Source organism: Sciurus carolinensis, chromosome 4, assembly GCF_902686445.1.
Source record: "Sciurus carolinensis chromosome 4, mSciCar1.2, whole genome shotgun sequence".
In the NCBI taxonomy this organism is placed as follows: Eukaryota; Metazoa; Chordata; class Mammalia; order Rodentia; family Sciuridae; genus Sciurus; species Sciurus carolinensis.
This window is the reverse complement of record NC_062216.1, coordinates 143,249,834-143,263,441: the sequence shown is the minus strand read 5'-3', so window position 1 is coordinate 143,263,441 and position 13,608 is coordinate 143,249,834. Positions and strand designations below refer to the sequence as shown.

At 32.4% G+C, this 13,608-nt stretch overlaps 1 protein-coding gene across 1 annotated transcript in view; it reads left to right on the top strand.

The window, feature by feature from the left end:
* Positions 1-5,540, top strand: part of Rassf9 (Ras association domain family member 9) — a 37,191-nt gene extending 31,651 nt beyond the window's left edge. The window contains exon 2 of the mRNA XM_047547967.1: positions 315-5,540. Within this exon, the coding sequence (XP_047403923.1) occupies positions 315-1,575 (1,261 nt within the window). The 3' untranslated portion in view covers positions 1,576-5,540. The remainder of the gene's footprint in view (positions 1-314) is intronic.
* The last annotated feature ends 8,068 nt before the right edge of the window (positions 5,541-13,608 follow it).

Below are 13,608 nucleotides of genomic sequence, written 5' to 3'. Positions count from 1 at the left end.
TCGAGGACCCATTAGGACATTAAAAAAAAAAAAAAAAGAAGATCCTTTCCACAGTTATTGTTGATGGTGGTGGTGTTCTTCTTCCCCCTCCTCCTGCGCCCTCTTCCCATCATCATCATCTCCTCCTCCTCCTTCTCCTCCTCCTTCTTTTTCGTCTTCTTTTCTGGGATTAAGTCTTTTGAATTTATATAGTCAAAGTCTCAAAGTGTGTCTCTCATTAAGTGTAAAATCCAAAAAGGGTATTAATGTTAAATTGTCTTTGTGAGTTTACACACGTGATGACAGAAATATAAGGTGCTTTGTTTTTCTTTCAGATCTCCAACTAAAGACATGGATTCAGAAGAGAAGGAAATTGTGGTTTGGGTTTGCCAAGAAGAGAAGATTGTCTGTGGATTAACTAAACGCACCACCTCTGCTGATGTCATCCAGGCTCTGCTTGAGGAACACGAGACAGCATTTGGAGATAAGCGATTTCTGCTGGGGAAGCCCAGTGACTACTGTATCATAGAGAAGTGGAGAGGCTCTGAACGGGCTCTTCCTCCACTAACCAGAATCCTGAAGCTCTGGAAAGCATGGGGAGATGAGCAGCCTAATATGCAATTTGTTTTGGTTAAAGCTGATGCTTTTCTTCCAGTTCCTTTGTGGAGGACAGCTGAAACAAAATTAGTGCAAAACACAGAGAAACTGTGGGAACTCAGCCCAGCAAATTACATGAAGACATTGCCACCAGACAAACAAAAAAGAATAGTCAGGAAAACTTTTCGGAAGCTGGCTAAAATTAAGCAGGACACAGTTTCTCATGACCGAGAAAATATGGAGACATTAGTTCACCTGATTATCTCCCAGGATCATACTATTCATCAGCAAGTCCAGAGAATGAAAGAGCTAGATCTGGAAATCGAAAAGTGTGAAGCTAAGTTCCACCTTGATCGGGTAGAAAATGATGGGGAAAATTATGTTCAGGATGCATATTTAATGCCCAGTTTTAGTGAAGCTGAGCAAAAGCTAGACTTGCAGTATGAAGAAAATCAGATTCTGGAGGACCTGAGTGAAAGGGATGGAATTGTACAGCTGGAAGAACGACTGAAGTATTACAGGATGCTCATTGATAAGCTCTCCACTGAAATAGAAAAAGAGGTAAAAAATGTTTGCCTCGAAATAGGTGAAGATGCAGAAGGTGCAGCCACTGGCGAACTGGAAAGCCCTAATTTAGAAAGTGTTAAGGGTGATTTGGAGAAAAGCATGAAAGCTGGTTTGAAAATCCACTCTCATTTGAGTGGCATCCAGAAGGAGATTAAATACAGTGACTCACTGCTTCAGATGAAAGCAAAAGAATATGAACTCCTAGCCAAGGAGCTCAATTTGCTTCACATTAGCAACAAAGATGGATGCCAGCAACAGGAAAACAAAGGGAAGGAATCCGAGGTTGCCAACAGCAGTGGGGAGGCTCCTCCCTTTACTCAAAGGGCATTTAACATGTACACAAATGACACAGACTCGGACACTGGCATCAGTTCCAACCACAGTCAGGACTCAGAAACAACTGCAAGAGATGTGCTGCTGTTGTCTACATAATTCAAATGGTTCTTTCTGACCTGCCTTAATGCTGTTCATGTTGGTGTAATTTAGTAGGAAACCATTTTAAAAATAACTTACTAAAAAAAGTGTAAGGTATTCAGTCATTAATAAAAACTAGTGAGATTCGTTGTTTGTTTTTGGTGTAAGATTTCCAGTGTGCCTTTAATTATAATAGGTTCATGCAATGAACTGTGCATTAGGAATGCAGCAGAACTAGCTTATTTAATGGGAATTATTCGATAACCTCCTATTGCTTCTATAGAAAATGAATTATAAAAAATGTTAAAACAATTCCCAACATTACACGAAATATTGAAACTGTACACATGAAGAAGTAAAATTAAAATGTGCTATAGTATCTTTTTCCACTTTTTATAAATAGAATGTTTAAATCTGTGATGTATATGACAGCTATTATGTTGTAACTGCATTCATGCAAATTTTGGTTTTTTTAGCAGATTTTATAACTTATGTCTGTCATTTCCTTTATCCTTCTACCTGTTTAACCCTGTGCCACAGGTGGCTCTTGGGACTTGTATTCGTCCTGGCAGAGGATCAGAGTGGATAGAGATGAAGCCAGGCTCATCTGCATAGAAAGAGTGTTTTTTCTAAAGAAACATATTAAGAGTTATACATTGGCTTTTGCTGTCTGGTAATCTAGGTCTTCTAATCAAAGCAATGTTGTGCGCAAGTTCATTCTTTGAGTGATGTATAGTGTCAGATAAGAAATCAAAGAGCCATAGTAGTGTTTCTTTATTCTGTCTACCTAAGTTGAAGCGATTAAACTAAGTTGAAGTGATTCAACTTAGGGTTCCTCAAGTGGGTAAAATAACGTTCTGTATACCAAAACTATTAGCATTTATCTCTGCATACATAGAAGAAAACTCACATGAACAAAAGACTTATTCTGTATGCTATCACCCAAATCTGTCTTCATAGTAATTTATCTGAGGCCTTAAAAAAGTAAGGTACTTAAAAAATGACTAGCATCATTCCAAGCATTCTAGTAAAAATCCATGAAATTGAATGGATTACATTTGCTTGCCTGATTTTAATTAGGGATTTACTTTCTCCCTCTTGCCTTTATTTCTCCTTCCTTGTTTCTCCTCTGCCTGCTGCCTGCCTTTCTTCCTCCTTTCCTGACTCCATTCCTCCCTTCCTTCTTGCCAATGAACACATGAGGTAATCATTTGGAAAACCGTTTTATCATTTTTGTACTAGTAATTGAGTCCTTCTGCAGTTTATTTTTTCTTTAGCTGACACTTGCCCTAAATGTCCGGGTATGTAAGTAGAAATGTTATTTTGTGTAGTTTAATATGTGGATATTGGTTAAGATGCCCATTACTTCCCATTTCTTTCCTTTTATCATACCGTAGTACAGGTTTTAAATCAGTATTCTTTCCTTTGTTTCCACTTTTAAAGTTGAAAGTATTTGATTTTTAACAATTTTATTGATGAAATTTTTTTATCTTGTTCTTTCATTCCTCCCTCCCTCAGTTTCTCCAACCAACTTTGAGAAGAGATTTAGAATTTCCATAGTGTTAGAATTTTCAGGAACATGTTAACATTTCTTATATCAAGGTTTTTGTAGGCCATATTAGATGTTGGCTGGCAAGATGGGAATTTAGGTTCCATGGAAATAGTTATAAACATTAATTAATAAAGCTAACATGGGCTTTATTTTTTTAAGAAATAATCGAATCATTCCTATAAAAGAAAACTTTACCTGCCTAGTAACTATTAAGTCACTAAACAAAATGGTAAGCTATTGACATATTCATTGTTCACTGCTAGGGATTAAATTCAGATCATCATAAATGATAACCCAGTTGTAAAGTTGTTTTCCTACAATGAAAGTAATCCCTTTGGATTACTCTTGTGTTTAGTGAGAAAATACAGGAACACTACCTATCTCCTTATGTAATCTCTCTAGTTACTTGAATTCAAAAGAGGTTCTGAAAAGAAATAAGACAGGACAGATAATTTCATTTTAGAAACAAGTAACTTCTATTTGTATATTACTAAGTACAACGATGCTTCAAAAGGTCAATTCTTCTATATTTTATAGCAAAGAATGTTTAAAACTCTTGGTAAAAGGCAGAATTATTGATTTTTAATTTCACTTTAAAATTTTGATCTGATCTTTAGTTACACAAATATGTCCGTGCTTTTCATCATTATAATATTAAGCCATTCATTAGTTAGTAGGTTAATTTCTAATTTAGAGATATGTATTCACATATTAATACCAATAGAAATATTAAAATTTAATGCCCTCATGTTTTTATATTGTGGTATTCATTGTTAAATAATTTAATAATGAATGGAGTTATGAATACAGGATTTGTTAAAAGTTTAAGGCTTTTATTATTGATAGAGACTTTAAAATATTTATAAATTCCTCAGTATCATGACAGGTTAACCATGAAATGGTTATATGTAGCTAGAAGAAGCAAATCAAACCCAATTACTTGTTCTACACTTCTCTAACTAGACCTGGATTTTCACAGATGGTACCTTGGTCATCCTTCCATTGAGGATAACTGTTTTTATTTTCTTTTTTCTTCATTCACCATCTACTGAAATGCTCCCATTTTCTCCGTGCTTAAATGTGCTCTTTTCCCTAAAAATGTTTGTTGCATTCCACCAGTTGTAATCTCTCATTTCTGAACTCATGAATGTTTTAGATGTGCTTTTCATTTACTTCAGCATTTATATTCTACCCTGGGTTGTATTTATTTATGTGCTTATCTAATTCCCCTTCCCGAGATAATTTTTATCATACTATCTTATCATCTGTCTTGCTAACTTTGCTCTCTCCCACCAACTTTACCCCCTCACTCAAATTTATAACTGAATCGCTAAAGTTTAGAGAGGTGTGACAATTGTTGTCTGTAATTCTTTTACAAGGTAAATGACTGTGCATTTTATGCATAAATATGCATCTCAGCAGGCATAAACCATCAACAGGAATTCTACCTATAAATTTTGGGAAATAGGCACTGAATCTTTGGGTTATTATGTTTTTTCAGTGTGGCATGATTGTTCATTGTATTGTAATGTGATGTTTCAATACATGTATAGATTGTGCAATGTTCAAAACAGAGTAAGCATTCAATTTTAATTTTATTTTAATTCATAGAAATGATTTAAAACAACTTTAATACTATCTTTTTAAATAAAATTAATTGCAAGGCTATAGGATTTTTCTCAGCATTTTGTACTTAATAAGAAAAATATGTAGAGTTGGGTTCGAAGTGATGAGACACAAAAACACTTTGAAGTATCTTAAATAAAATATATATATGTTATTTCTCATTATACAAATAAATCGTCCCTCATTAGTGTGTAGAAGCTATTCTAATCTGTTAGATTTTTATTTTTATATTTATTTAAACACTTTGTGTATATAACAAAATATATTTCTGTGGCTACATTTTATAATTTTTCAAAATAGATTTACTGTTATCTATTTAAATTTGTTTACCTAGTGGCAAAAGAATATCTTGTAATTTTGATGTAAATTTTTTAAAAATATGAGGCTATTTCTTTTCATTGCCTGACTGGATTACTAAACATTATGGGACAAATATAAAATATATATCATTTCTTCAAGTTGTTACTGATTCAGAATAATAAAAGAAATAATTTTACCTTATCATGTGATATTTTCTTTTTGGGTGTGTTAATTTGCTATAGTAAAAATAAATTTGATGCAAAGCTTGTACTATATAATTGCTAAGCTCACGCACACATTTTATTTTAAGATCAATTATTATTTCATGACAGTATGAACATATAGCAAATAAGACATAACAAAACTTATTGGGTTTCATTGTAGGGGTCTATCATGGAAGAATGTCATAGCTTTTATGCTGATTTCATGTCTTTGTTTTTCTTGTTTTGTTTTTGTTTTTGCTTTTTTAGAATGAAATCATTTAATGTGATTTAATGTCAAAAGGAATAAATCTTCTCTACTAGAATTCATTTTGTCCTTTTTCTTATATCTCAAAATAAGTCTTCAATTTTGACTTGTTTGAATAACTAAATCACAGGAGCCATAAAGAAATTCACTGGTTCATTCTATAAATAACCTTGAAATTATTTTATTAAAGATTATATATAATGTCCAACACACAGGAATAAGTTAATACTATTTTATAGGTCAATATATTCTCAGTAGTGAAAAAAAATGAGCAAGTCAGTTTCCTAAGGTAGATTTAATTTGTGTATTCAAAAGTGGTTGGGATAAAGAATCATAATTTTTAAGTTTACAATTGATAAGTTCATTCATATCTGTTATGGTTTAGATATAAAGTGTCCCCCAAAAGCTTATGTGTGAAATAATGCAACAAAGTTTAGAGTTGAAATGATTGGGTAATGAGAGCCTTAACCTATCAATGCATTAATCCACTTGAATGAATTAGCTGGGTGGTAACTGTAGGCAGGTAGGGTGTGGCTACAGGAGGTGGGTCCCCAGGAAGCCTGCCTTTAGAGTTTGTATTTTGTCTGTGGTGAGCATAGCTCACTCTGCTTCCTGGTTGCCATGTCCTGAACTGCTTTCCTCCACACCTTTCCACCATGATGTTCTGCCTTACCTCAGGTACCAAGCAATGGAGCCAGCTGTTTATGGACTGAAATATCTAACACTGGGAGGAGCCTCAAATAAATGTTTTCTCCTCGAAAATTGTTATCCTCAGGTCTTTTGGTCACAGCAGCATAAAAACTGACTAAAATGTTATCAGAAAGTGAACAAATTTCAGTGATTACCTTACTAATTCAAAATAATTCAAATATTCTATTCTTACGTAGACATATCAGACACCTTCTACAGAAGGGTGCTATAGTACATTTATCTCTCTATACATATGTATGTATAGAGATATATTTAATTACATAATTGTATATAATGAGAATGGACTTTCAGGTAATTATTTAAAAAAAGGTCCATCACGAAAAGTACCTCTCCCTTCTGTTGCCTAGATGCCCAAGTATCCTGGTTCAGACATTACAAATGTTAACTATTATTTATGAATTATATGTATTTACGTATGTACATTTTTATATTTTTCACAAAGTGTTGCTGACTATACAGACTGTCTGCTTCTTGCTCATTTTACTTAACACTTGTCTCATTCTGATATGGGGCTGTTCTGGAGACGGTTCTCTATTGTTCTATAGAGATTTCTTATCCTGTTTGATGGCAGAAGTTTCCTGCAGTTCTATTGCATCAATTACAGAATTCATTTAACTAGTTCTCTAAATGTCAATGGGCATTTAGATGGCTTCCAATCTTTACTATTATAAATAGTGTAACCTTGTTAATGAATTTCTAGGATGCTAGATTGCTAGATATAGAAATATTGCCCTAAATGGTGACAAATGCATTTTTAATTTTAAGAAACATTGACAATTTCTATGAAAATTCATTCTCTATGACCTGAGTTGAAAATGTACTCTTTATACCCACACACTATGTTCTTTGTTTTGTTTACTTGTATATTTTAATGCAAAACAAATTTCAGTCATATAGTTGAATTTATGGATTAATAACTAATGATCTCCCTTTTTTTTTTTTTTTCAGTACTGGGGGTTGAACCCAGTGGTGCTTTACCATGGAGCTACATTCCCAGGTCTTCTTATTTTTTATGTGGAGATAGGTCCTGCTAGGTTGCTCAGGTTGGTCTCAAACTTGCAATGCTCCTGTCTCAGCCTTCCAAGTCTCCAGGAGTTCATTTTTTGTCATTTTTGCAAAGGCTTTTACACTATATGATAAATAATCTTAAAAATAAATTTCTCCCATGCTTTTTTATAGTACATTCATATTTTAGTTGCAAATTTTGGAGTCATCTGAAATTAAATCTTTTTAAAATGTTTGAAAATAAGGAGATAAAGAGCAATAACTGGTTTTCTTTATATGATTCAAATTTATCTCATGTCACCTAGTGAATAAGCTTATCCCATTGTTTTAAAATGTCATCTCTTTTGTGAACCAAATTCTGTTGTGTATTTTATCTATGACTGGGCCATTTGCATCACCCTCTTAATTTGACTGAGCTGTGTAATCACGTTCCAGCATTATACTGCCTCACTTGTGAATTTATAAACCTTTTAATATTTAGTGTATTAAAATTATTTATATATCCTTATTATGTTTTTTAATATTTTTCTATTGCCTTTTCTGATTTTGCAATATTTGCTATCACCTTGCACACAAAAATAATCTGTAGATACTCTAAGTTGGAATCATTCTACATTTATAGCTACCTTTAGGGAGAACTCTCTCTTTTGATGCTGAATTATTGTCTGAGAACACTATATATTTCTTCTGACCAAGTTTTCTATTGTGTTCCTCAGTAGCATTTAAAACTTTTCTACATTTAGTTCTTGTAAAAAAGTATTAGATTTTTAGTTTTTAGGTTTCTTACCTTTTGGGTTTCAATTATAAATGAAGTTTTCTCTCCCCATTAGATAATTCAACTAGTTCACGCCTCTTACATGAGGAAATTCTCTGTTGGTTGCTTGTTTTAAGCCCATACATTAAAACTGCCTTTGATAAGACTGTAACTAGAGGGAAAAGATCAAATAAAGCAAGAAGTTCTGGAAGTTTGACACCATGCTAAAATGTACTGCCCAGGGGAAAACAGGATATAAATATTATATGTATATATATTTGAAGACATAAAGTTATTTCAGTAAAAAAATTATATTTGATCCATTGAATTGATCAACTTCATTGAATGTAATGAATTTGGATTACTCTCTTTTACTCCCATACACACAGACTTTCTTGCTTATGATATTTTAATGCACACCAGAAAAATAAACTGAAAAAAAATAGAAAGTCCTATGAAATTTTGAACAAACTACCTTTGTTTACCTCGGAAAAACACACCTTTTTTGGCCAAAAATATTAAGATCAAAAAATCTGAATGCAAAGAAGTCTAATATTTTTACTCCTCTGTGTATAATAGAATCTGTGAAGTATAACTAGTTTTGTTGTAATGGCCATAAGATAGATGAAAATAGAATGGCTGTTAATGTTGCACCATTGGTCAAGCTAAATGGCTACAAAAAGAATGTTTACATAAGAAAAAAAAATTAACCTACATTGTAACCTACAGGGTTATTTGGCAGTGGCATTAGTGAGGTTTTGCTTGAAAAGTTTTTTGAATGCCAGAATTTCTCATTCATTGTAGAATATTTAGCATTCCTAGGTCCCTCATGCTGTATTTCATTATCAACTAGGAACCCTCATGTTTAGGGACAAGCAAAAATGCCTTTTCCTCACTCACTTCCCAAGCATCCATTAGAAGCCACTAGTATAAATTTGCAAACAATTAAATAGTATGGATGTTGAAATATTGCTAAAAGTAGCACTTAAGTTTAAAAAATAAATTTAATAAAAGAATCAATGGCATAGGCTGTTAAACATTGAGTACAGATGCACAGAACATTCCACATAAAACAAATTCAGATCCTTATAGGTCAAATCCAATAATAACTTAAGAGTATGTGATATAAATATAGAGATGAATAATTAAGAATTTTAAAAAATATTTTTAGTTGTAAATTGACACAATAACTTTATTTTATTTATTTTTATGTGGTGCTGAGGATCAAACCCAGTGCCTCACATGTGCTAGACAAGTGTTCTACCACCGAGCTACACCCCCAGTCCTAATTTAGGGTTTTTAACAGAATAATTTTCACCATTTCCATTTGTGAGGAATTCAGGCAGTTCAATTATCCATTGCCTTGATCATCTCTACTGAATGTTTTTACTAAATAATGAAACAATCATACCAATTTCAAGTACTACACATTGGAAAGCAATTTGGGAATACTGGTACAGTTCAGCAACCTTCATATTCACAGCTTATGGACAGTACCTCTATAGTCAATAGCAAATAGCAAGAAAATATCACAACATCTGTGAAAACACATATATATGAAAGTACTTATCTTTAAAGATGATAGCAAGCTACAAGCCTAGTACTAAAATGTTAGGTAAGTCGTAGGACATTATTTAGGTTACTTCAAATTATTGCAGTTTGTAAATGATAATACTGAGGGTTATTAGACCATAGAACAAAGAAAAATATTTTTAAATAAATTGATTAAATATTTTTAAATAAATTAATTTTAAAATAAATAATTAATGTAATAGAAACTAAAATCTTGCATAGCAAGAAGCAAATCTATATGGAAATGGAAATGCATAATGGTTTGCTAAGAGATTTTATACTAAAGTGATGATTTAGGACACAATATGTTCATTTTTCACCATAAATACTTCAAAATACAGAATCTTTATCATTTAAAAACAATATGAATATTTCCTGCATATGATTTCCTTCTGCCTTTCTTATATTTTGCTAAGACTCTTTTAAGACTATTATGGGCATAAAACACCTACAGAGTGATGAGTAATGAATAACAAGGAACCTGCAAACCTGAATGCTATAAACAAGCCATTTGAATCTAGAAGTCAGGTTCATACCTACAAAATAATTTTAATGAAGGAAAGAAAAAGTAGAATTAGTTAAATTATCCAAGATAATACTTTATATGGATTTGGTACATGCTCAACAAATATTACATATTGCATAACTATTACATGTTTAAATATTAAATATTACATATTACATCTCTATTCTTTTTATTTTATCTTTGTGTAGGATATTTTATCCTCATGTGGGATAGTCTACAAGTGATGAAGGAGGGAATTAATACTCACAACTCTGCTTCTCCCAGCATTTTATCTCTCATTTCTTTCCAAATTAGTTAGGGTGGGGCTGTACGGGTGTTAGCTTAAACCTTAACAGACAGGAGTTATGGATGTGTTAGCAAGTATTCCCGAGTGACTGAGAGAGCCCATTGACTTGGAAAAAATGCAAAAGTCTCTAGAGTACTAACCCAAAGGTGATCTGGAAAAAAGAACACCATTTGTGTTTCCAGAACAGAAAAACCATCCCTGGAAAGGGAGAGAGGAGGATAATAACCTTCTTTATTTTTATCTTTCCAGTATCTAACAAGAGATAAATACATCATATTTGCCAAGGAATGTTAATAAAATGAGACATGTACCGAGGGCACTAGCACAGTTTCTAGAACACAAAAGTTGTTCTCTAAATTTTGACTATTGTTATTGTTAATAATAAAAGTTCAACTTCTACCCATGTGTAAAATATTACTTACATATTGAATTTAGAATAAGCATAACCTCTTTTCCTTCTTTTTCTATCACATAGCACAGATACACTGGTACTTTTAAGTATGCACTTTGAAATTAAGGTTTTTCCATTCCATATTGTAGTTTTAAAGCTTTTTGTTTTTTCCATTCTAAGTAGCATTTGTCACACCCAGGAAAGAGATTAGGAAAATTTTATATCTTTGCAAAACTAAAATAGATTTTAAATTACTCATCAGCATCAAATTTTATATATGTGAAGACATTTCTCTTCTAGTAAGTACAGGTGCATGACATTGTGGTTGTTGGTTACTTTGCTGTTTTTCAGGTTCAGCTCTTTGACCAAAAATCTAAATTATCTTTAGGAGAAAGAATCCAAGGTGGATAACAGAGGTAAAGATCTCTTTTTCATATCTGCATATACCAAACCTGAAATCATCTTCCAAATGATTATAAAATACAGAAATGTCAAATACTCTGAGGAACAGAAATTTCACTTGGGCTGCAGGTAATAACTTTAATTGGGATTTATCATTCAGAAGTAGGACAGACGGAGGAGGACTCTGTCCTGAGTTGGAGATTTAAATTTTAGGTCAACCTGAGTCATGAGTCTTTCAGAGAGAATTTCTGAACTCGTCTCCACAACAAACCACAAAGGATGCCTGTTGAAAATAAAGATTCCTGAACTTCACCCTGGAGAATATGATCAAGGAGGTCTGGATTGCAGCCCTGGCTTCTGTGTTTTTAAATAGCCACCTAAATGATTCTAAAGCAAAAACATTATTAATTCTAGCAGAACTGAGGACTGGAGACTTTGCCATGCTGAGATAAAGTGGTAGGAAGAACAAGCATTCCCAAGGGGACTGAGAGGGCTCATTGGCTTGGGAAAAAAAAACAAAAAACAAAAAACAGAAGACTCTAGGGTCCTGAGCCAAAGGTGATCTGGAAACCAAAACTTGTTCAAATTTTCTCTAGAACCTATAGATGCTCAAGGACGGAAAGCTTGTTGTCTTAAATAGTGCTTAATCTAAAGTGAAAATTTTGGATAAAATTAGGATATTATGGAAACATCTACTATTCTATGAGTACAACAGATTATTTGTGTGCCTTATGGTCTTTTCCTCAAGTACACCATTAAAAGGATAATAAATTGTATGAAGTGTTGTTTTTCTTAGTGCAAATTATATGCACTTTATTCTGTAAAATAGCTAAGACAGATCCCCTTCAAGAACCCCAGTTCAAACATAAGTTTCAGTATTGATTATCTGTGAGGATTTTAGGTCAAATTATTCAACTTTTTTTTGCCTGAGTTTTCTCAACTGTAAAATTGAGCTGTTGATAAAATCTGAATTTTTGAGATGCTTAAAGAATAAGAGATGTACCATGAAATATAGCTTCCATTTCATTTGGTATACAGTGGAGTTTCATTTTCATGGTAGTTATTATTAATATAACATTTTTGTAATTTTATTAGTCTTAACTCTCTTAATTAAAAAAAAAAAGCACGTGTTGTTAAATTTATATCAAAAGAAATATAAATTCCCAAGGGGTTGAAAAGTAAGCTAGTCCCATAGTCCTTGCTGTCAGTTCTTAGGGATTATTCCTAGTATCCATCTGTGTATGCTACTGTCATTTCTGGGTATTTATAGAATTCATACTATGACATAAAAATTTACACAATGTGGACTATGGGTAGAGCTCAGTTATAGAGTGTACACTGAACATTTGCAAGGCCCTAGACTCAATTGCCAGCACCAAAACTGATTCTCTTAGCATATTTCATTATAGTCCAGCATTGAAGGAAAAAAGTGTATGTGTGAGCAAGAAACAAACAGAAATAGAGATAGGAGATGAGATATAGTACAAGTCTTGTAAGCAATGTGTGTGCATTTCCTTAAAGGATAACTCCATGCTGCTATTTGATGTGGGCCAACAACTGAAAGTTTTGTAAAACCAAATAAGGTATGATAAAGGTGCACTGTATTTGATCTTTAAAAAGATTTACTATCCACTGATCAGACAATGTAACTAAAGTCAATAGAAATTGCCAAGTATCTCAGAATAGATGAGAAAATTTTCAAAAACAGAGAGATTTGTTTGAATTACTTATGTGTCCTAAAAACTCTCTCAGGCGCCAAATGACGGTTTGACAAAAATATCTGAAATTTTCAGGAAAAATTAATTTCTTGTAATATTTAAACTAATTTTGTTAAGAAATCAAGTTATAGCTAAAAAAAGAACTACAGATTTTTTTTATATTCTGTTTTTCCCAAAATAAAAAAAAAAAACTCAAGTTCATAAATATATATTAGGAAGGCCAGTATTTTATACTCATGTGAAGTAGTCATAAAAATGTTCAAAGTGAACTAAAGCAACTTAGGGATTCTTAACAGGAGAACTTAACTTCTAATACAACATAGAAAAATAAAGTTATGTAATTGTTGGTTAAAAATACTATAGCATGTACTATTCCCTTTATTAATAACTGCTTTGAGAAGTCTGCATTATTATAAGTATAGTACTGTACATTTTATTATTGCAATAGACATTTTATAACAGAGAACTTCAAGTGACATAACCAATTACCAAAAGAGACATACAAAATGTTCTAAAGGTTTTTTAGTATATAAATGTAGCAGGGAAAAAATAAATTATAATGCAAAGGAAGACTTCATAAAGGCAAAGGTAAAAATTCATCCAAATTGTTTCTGATAGTAAGTTAGTTTAGGTACTTACACAGAGTATAAGTACACTCACAGTGGAGTAGAGAATGGGAATTTCTAAAAAGAAAGTGAAAATGGAAAAAAAATTGTCAAATATGAAAAAAATAATCCCAT